Consider the following 7,667-nt stretch of genomic DNA (forward strand, 5'->3'; position numbering starts at 1 on the left):
CGTGTTCCCTCTGCCGTATCTAATCGCTCTTACGAATACATACCAAGTACTGCGCATACTCTGAAGCAGGTACTCACCGGTGGGCTCGACATATCTTTTTTTTTTCCGTGGTAGATTGAAGCATTCCTCTTTCTTTCCTTCCTTACACTTGCTGGTATTGTTTCCCATCTTCCTTCGTTTGTACACGTCGGATAAACAAAAGAGGATCCTTTGACGCTACTGTCAGCAGCAGTTTCCTCTCTCTTATCGTCAATGACGTGCCCCTCGTGAAAGCTTCACTCATTCGAACCCACCCAACTGCAGACGCGAACCGACGAGACGGGAGCGAGCTGACACCCACGTCATCTTGGGTCCCTTCCCGTGCGGCGCATCGCAGACCTCAACGTCCGCCGTCATGGACTTCTTCATGGAGCGGGCCCTGACGCTCGCAGCCACGGCCCGGTCCCAGTCGCAGTTCTTCTTGACCACCGTTCAAAGGTATGTGAGATAGCATATCATGGCCACCGGAGTGGTCCAGCCTCAGCTCCGTTCCTGCAGATCGTTGCGACCCGCCGTTGTGCAACTGCATGCTGGGGCTTTTTTAGACTTTGGCCAGCCAAGCCCATACTTTATCCGCAGCACGCAGTTGCGTGGAAGCTCCTGCTACCTCGAGTTGAGTGAAAATGAGTACCATGTGCTGACAGCCTCGCAGGCACGAGGAGCTGGCCTGGATCGATGATGTATCACAGTTTGCGGAATCAGGCTATCCTCAGGTCTTCGTCGTCGCCATCTCGGTACTCTGGACCGCCACTCGCCTCTTCCACCGCCGCTCCAAGCCATCATCACCCGAGTACCGTGCTGCTGCCATCAAATGGCCCTGGGAGTTATGCGCTCAAGTGTCTCGCGGCTCTGCGCTTGCTTTCCTCGCCCTGGCTGGCGCTCGAGGCCAGACGCCATGGCTGAACGTCGTCGCTGTTGGCTATGCCTTTTCACTCGGTCTTCTCAGGCTCATCAACGACCTGCACTGGAGGCACATTGCCTTGCACCAGGTTAACTTTGTTCTGTCTACTGAGCTGCTCATCCTAGCTGCATCGGCGGCACTCCCCTGCATCGAAGCCACGAGCACATGTGCGATCGCGACACCGGTAAGAGGTGGCCTCGCAAGTTTGGCTGTTGCTGTTCTCATCGCAATCACTACTCCCAGAGAGTGGGTCCCTCCCGCGCTCAAGTACGACGTCCCCGAGGGCTACGAATCCAACGAACCCGCGCCGGAGGAGACTTGTAGTTGGGCCAACTATTACATGACCTTCGAATGGCTTACTCCCTTGGTATGGAAGGGTGCGCGCACAGAGATCACCGTGGACGACCTTCCCCGGCTGCCGTGGTACGACGAGCCCCTTTTGCTGCTCGACAAGATCAAGAAAGCTCGCCTCAGGGGCAAGACGACCGCTTGGACGCTTTTCTTCCTTCTCAAGGCCGAAGTTGCGCTCATGTCTGGCTACATCAGCACTGCGTATGCTGCCGAGTTGATCGCTCCTTACGCCTTGTACCAGCTTCTCTCATACCTTGCCGACCCTCAAGGCTCCATCATCCGTCCTTGGGTCTGGCTCTTCCTCATGTTTGCCGGACCCCTATCGCGCTCCGTTTTGTTTCAGCAGTACGTCTTCACATCGACCCGTCTGGTGGTGCGCCTAAGGTCTGCACTTACTCAGGAACTCTATCACCGCGCTATCACGTCTATGGAGCTTGAGGACGACATCTTTGCTGCCAAAGGGGAGGCTGAAAAGAAGAAGGCTGGAGGCGAAACTCGAAGGTCGACTCCGGCTGGCCGCTTGGCTAATTTGATGGCTGCCGATGTACAAGCCATCTTTGGAGCGCGAGATATCATCATGGTTTCTATGGGTGTCTCCACCGGAACCGTGATCGGCTTTGTTGGACTGTACCAGATGTTGGGCTGGCCTGCTCTTGTCGGCATGGCTATCCTGCTCTTTGCGGCACCCATGACGGTTTTGGTCGCACGGTTGATGGCCTTGGCCACCAGGAAAGCCAGAAGAGCCCAGGATTCCCGTATCTCCCTGGTATCGGAATATCTAGCGTCGATCCGTGCGGTCAAGTATTTCGCTTGGGAAGATGCCATCATCAAGACCATCGAGGACACGCGTGCGAACGAGCAACGTGATCTGTGGCGTGTCTCGCTCATTTACGTCACTCTCAACCAGATTACAGCTTTGATGCCGTACATTGCCATGATCTCGATGTTTACGCTCTACGTTGGAGTGCTTGGACAGCCCCTGACGGCGGCAACTGCGTTTACAACTACTTACCTCGTCAAGACTATTCGCCGCAACATCACGCAGATGGGTTTCATGTCGAGGAACATTACTAACGCTATGATCGCTATCGGCCGCCTTGATAAGTACTTCGATACTGCTACTCCTTTGGAAAAGTACCCCGAGGGAACACTTCAGATTCAGGGTGCGACATTCAGGAGACACAAGACGGCGAGCTTTCTGCTCAAGGATCTCTCCATCGACTTTGTCGAAGGCGGTCTCAATGTTGTATCGGGTGTCAGCGGAAGTGGCAAGACGACCCTCCTTCTGGCCATCCTGGGAGAGACCGTCAAGGAGAGCGGTTCAATCACGCGACCCAAGGATGTTGCATTCGCGTCTCAGACTTCTTGGTTGCAGAATGACACTATCAAGGAGAATATTCTCTTCAACAGCCCTTATGAGAAGATTCGATACGACAACGTTATCAACGCCTGCTGCTTGCCGGTAGACCTCCGGGAGATGGAGCACGGAGAACAGACCGTCGTCGGCGAGAACGGATCATCACTGTCAGGAGGTCAAAAGGCCCGCGTTGCGTTGGCCAGGGCTCTGTACTCAAAGGCGCCGCTGCTTCTCCTCGATGATGTGTTCTCAGCACTGGACGCCAAGACGTCTGCTTTGCTCTGGGAGCGTTGCTTCTGCTCTGACCTTCTCAAGGGACGCACTGTTGTGCTGGTGGCCCAGCAACCCTGGGTTGCCTCGCAGGCTGACATCGCCATCACCCTCGAGGACGGCGAGATCAAGAACATTGAACAGAACATCGGCGTTGTCAGGCAACCCGTTGCCGTGGCTAAGGATATCGAGGGCGAGGCGGACAACTCTGACTCTTCAGATACCGAAGTCGAGACACAGACGGATCCTATCAACGACAATAACAAGGTCGCTGATGATAAGGGAACCAAGGATGCGGTGGCTCAGGAGATGAAGACCGGCGGAAGGAGTGGACGCCTTATGTGTGAGTAATACCCTTCTCCCTTGATGAACGAGCTGACAGTGGTCTAGTCTTCAAGTACATGGTTTACTTTGGTGGGCCGTGGTACGCCATGTTCTGCCTGGTGATGATGCTCCTGTCGCAGGTCGCTGTGATGGCCGGTTCTCTCTGGCTCTCTGTCTGGGTCGAGGCCTACAGCAGCCAAGTCGCCGTCGACATCGCCTTCTACCTCGGCATTTACGCTGCCATCACCGTGGCAGAATCCGTCATCTATGCCGGCGTCTTCCTTGTCTTTGAAAACGGCGCCTGGCACGCCGCCCGCAAGCTCCACAACGACTTCATCCGCGCCGTCATGCGCGTGTCGCTCTCGTGGTACAAAAAGACCCCCGTCGGCCGCATCATCAACCGTTTCTCCAGCGATATGTCGTCTTTGGACTTGACCGTCAGCCCGCAGCTCCGCGCGTTCCTCGAGAGCAGCATGGCATTGATCATTCGAATCTTTGCAATCAGCTCCATTTTGCCGGTTTTCATGGTCCCCGCCGCAGTGACCTGCTTCCTGGGTATCATCATCGGTGAACTGTACACACGCACCGCGGTAACGATCAAGCGTCTCGTGGCGTCGGCACAGTCCCCTATCTTCACGCAGTTCGCAGACACTTTGGCTGGGCTGGCAGTTATCCGCGCCCGGAGCGGCATGTCTGAGCAGTTTGGCAACAACCTGGCCGATAAGCTACGCGTGTGGTCCCGCGCGGCAGAGGCAAACTTCAACTGCAACCGATGGGTGGCCATGCGTGTGGATGTAGTCACGGCTTTGGTGGGACTGAGTGCCGGTATTATCGCCGTGTCCAAGGCCGGCATCATCGCTGCCGGACTCGTGGGCTTCTCACTTACCAATGCCACGGGGTTGAGCCAGACTATTTTGATGTTGGTTCGCAGCATGAACGATCTCGAGATTGAGCTGCAGAGCGTGAGTTGCCCCGATTCGAAACCAAGTATAGTACTGACAAAAGCAGTTTGGTCGCATCAAAGAATACGCCGGTCTCGAGCCCGAGGAGAAGTCGGATGAGTCGTACCCAGAGGAGGGCGAGTACACCGACGACCCGGCGCATGCCATCCCGAAGGACTGGCCTGCCACAGGCGAGATCGAGTTCCGCAACGTCACCATCCGATACGACGAAAACGGGCCCAACATCCTCACGGACGTCAACCTCAAGTTCAAGGCTGGAGAGAGAGTCGCCATCATCGGCCGCACCGGCAGCGGCAAGTCCACAGTACGTATCAACGACCATTGTGTGTTTGAAACCCGTTAACACAACATTGCAGCTTGTCCTCTCTCTCCTCCGCTTCACCCACATCGTCTCAGGCCAGATCCTCTACGACGGAATCGACATCACCAAGATCCCCCGCCGCCGCCTCCGCGAAGCCCTGACCATCATCCCCCAGGAAGCGGTCCTCTTCAACGGCACCCTGCGCTCCAACCTCGACCCAACCGGCACGATCGCGCCCCTGACCCTGGAGAGAGCCCTCGAGTCTTGTCAGGGCATCGCCTCGTTCCAGTACCACTCCGACTCGGACGACGCAGACGCCGACCCCTTGACCGAGGCGCCCGGCCTCGCGCTGTCAACGACCGTCAACGCTAAGGGCGAGAACTTTTCTCACGGCCAGAGGCAGGTCCTGTCGCTGTGCCGTGCGCTGGTGAGGGGCAGCAGGCTGATGCTGCTCGACGAGGCGACCGCGAGCATGGACTATGAGACGGACCGGGGGATCCAGGCGGTGCTGAGGAGGGAGGTGGACAGCGACCGGACGCTGGTCACGATTGCACACAGGCTTAGGACGATTGCAGATTATGATACTGTTGTTGTCATGGGTGCCGGCAGGGTCGTGGAGGCGGGACGCCCGTCGGAGTTGTATAAACGGAAGGGTGTGTTTTATGATATGGTGTATCACAGTGGTGAGAGGGAAGATCTGGAGACGATGTGGGGGGTTGCGAAGGAGTGAAATTTTGAGCGAGATTTGATGTTGATAGAGTCTTGACGCGATATAGAGGGCGCTGATAGAAGTAGACGGCGCCCCTGGCCTGTAAAGGGCATGTTAATTGAGCGAGACTTGAGGTTTGGAATGCTTCTGGCCATGAGATAACCTTTGGTAACCATCAAGTAGCAGGTATCAGGCTATAAAAGCATGATCGGGGTCATCTTTTGGCGTTGACAAGACAATTTATCGCCATTGAAGCCTCGCGTCTCCGATTGGATATATGAGCAGTTAACCTTTGAATAAATCACAAATCGGCTAAATTTGCGGCCATCGAACTTCTCCATATCCTTCATTTCTATATGTTAGTTCCCACGTATTCAGCCACGTGAGTTGGGGATGGCGAATGCGTAGGGAGCGCCTGAAACAAAAACTCCAGTGAGATAGACTCCGTAAGACTCGATTTGTTAAGTTCATCTCTCGCTCAAAAGCGACGTTATTGGTGTCTGAATTTCTGTCTACTTTCAAGCCAGCCAGGCTATTTATACATACGCGGGTTGAACAGGTGCCGGTTAATGACCATCGTTGGCTCAAGTATAAAGCGACTTAATGCAGAGATCGTTTTCTGAGCCAGACCAAATTTGTCTTGGCTCTGGGGTTTGAGCCAACTTGGGTTGTGATATCAGGCATCTTCTCCGGTCATGCCATCTGAGCCCCACGATGGTTCCTGACATCGCGTTTGCTCGTCTCTTGCAACAGGCTCTCTTATTGTCAGCTGTTCTGTAACCTTTGTTTATTCGCACAAGCAATGACGGACAGAGACGGTAACATCATTCAAGATACTTGTATCAGGGGGGAGTTTTGAGGCACAGAACAGGATTTTGCATAGTCATTCCTTTGTATTAATTAAAGTAGAAACTACACGCATAACCGAGTCCATTTCTGCGAAGCTTCACTATCATTACCAAAGGTGCCTCTTTTAAGACCGACAGATCTTTAGTAACCCAAAGTCTCACGTTGACCCTGAGTCTGATTTTGTCATAAGGCGTCTCCAACTTGTGAGGGAACTACTAATGACGTCCGGCTCAGACACGCCTCGCTTTCATGAGAGTCTTTGCGTTTTGTTGTAACAGAAATACGCGTAGTTGAGTTGGAATTCATTTCGACGTCCACCGTTGCTACCAACCCGTCGACAAGTCCCTCTTCTTCTTTGTCGTGAGTATATCTATTTACTGTGGTTTATTATCGCCATTCGACTAGTATGTGTTGTGAAGAGTGCAGTCTGCTACTCTTACTTCGGAGGAATCCTGGTGGTATGTACCAATGTATTTGCAACTGCCAATCCTCACCGTGTCTCTCAGACTGTCGTTCTTGGAATCTGCATACCCGAGTTCAGGCTGCGATTTAAATATTCTAGATCAATACCAGTTTTGAGGTCATGAGACCTCTGCTCTGACTGTGCTCCCACAGACCCAGTCCCTTTGCCACCAGGGTCGCAGGACTACAGAAGAACCCGCTTCAAACATCTTGGAAATGCTCTATCAGCACCCTGAGACAATATAAATGGTAATCGTCGTCGTTGACTCAACGAGAACAGACTCAATGGACCTGTCCCAGGCCGGCAATATTCAGTTAAAGATGGTGACTTGACGCCAGACTTCCGATATTGGGCTGATTTGGAGTGGAAATATGAGCCGTTCTATATACCTCTACTTCTTTTATTCGCTAGTCGGATGAGATCATTCGTCTTGACGAGACCAGAATACATTCGATTCATCGGCGGTTGTGCATCACGCGACAGATGACCCTTCTATGAGGCACTCGTCCAAGAGTGCCAATGCCTGCATTCTGACACTATTCCAGCTGTGGCCTATCAATTGACGAGTGAAAATCGCGAATGTTGCAGAAACAATTTCCCTAGGATTCCCCATTGTACTTGCAGTTGTCTTAAATAACAGTCTTTGGACTCGTCAACGATGGCTTGAGAGACGCTTGCGTATGTGCGCATGACAGGGCATTCAGAATAGCTTGGCAGCTTCTGAACGAAGTCAATGACAACGCCTCCTCCGGTTCCTTTAAAAGTGAATCTGTGTTCGGAGTTGTCATGATAGGATGTCAATAATGCTTTCCCACTAGCTTGATGGAGGCTGCCGGCTACCTGGCATGCATAGTTCTCTGCCCGTACTCTATCCATGACACTGTTCATCGGTGCTCTGAAGTTTCGGTCTGACCCCGGTTGTGTCATTTCTGGCTGATTCATATGTACTCTTGGGACGACGATGGACGGTGGCCGTATCACGGAGTCTTTGGCTTCGTTAAGTCGCAAGTGTCAGCCGCCCGACAACACCAATCCCCGGTCTGCAGGTCACTCGTACGCAAAAGTCGACAAATCCATCTATCATTTGTCGCCGTTACATCCTTCATTCGTTCTTTGAAGGTCAAGTAGATATAGAGCGTAG

At 53.3% G+C, this 7,667-nt stretch overlaps 1 protein-coding gene across 1 annotated transcript; it reads left to right on the top strand.

The window, feature by feature from the left end:
- Positions 1 to 394: 394 nt before the first annotated feature.
- On the top strand, positions 395 to 5,235 carry GCG54_00013503 (ATP-binding cassette transporter abc4; the record flags this gene model as incomplete). The annotated part of the gene is made up of 5 exons (XM_045413356.1): positions 395 to 477; positions 692 to 3,259; positions 3,301 to 4,204; positions 4,251 to 4,508; positions 4,561 to 5,235. The coding sequence occupies 5 exons, from the start codon at positions 395 to 397 to the stop codon at positions 5,233 to 5,235; spliced, it is 4,488 nt and encodes a 1,495-aa protein (XP_045266328.1).
- Between the last annotated feature and the right edge of the window lie 2,432 nt (positions 5,236 to 7,667).

The sequence above is a fragment of the Colletotrichum gloeosporioides genome, assembly GCF_011800055.1.
Source record: "Colletotrichum gloeosporioides strain Lc1 chromosome Unknown consensus_31, whole genome shotgun sequence".
Classification (NCBI taxonomy): Eukaryota; Fungi; Ascomycota; class Sordariomycetes; order Glomerellales; family Glomerellaceae; genus Colletotrichum; species Colletotrichum gloeosporioides.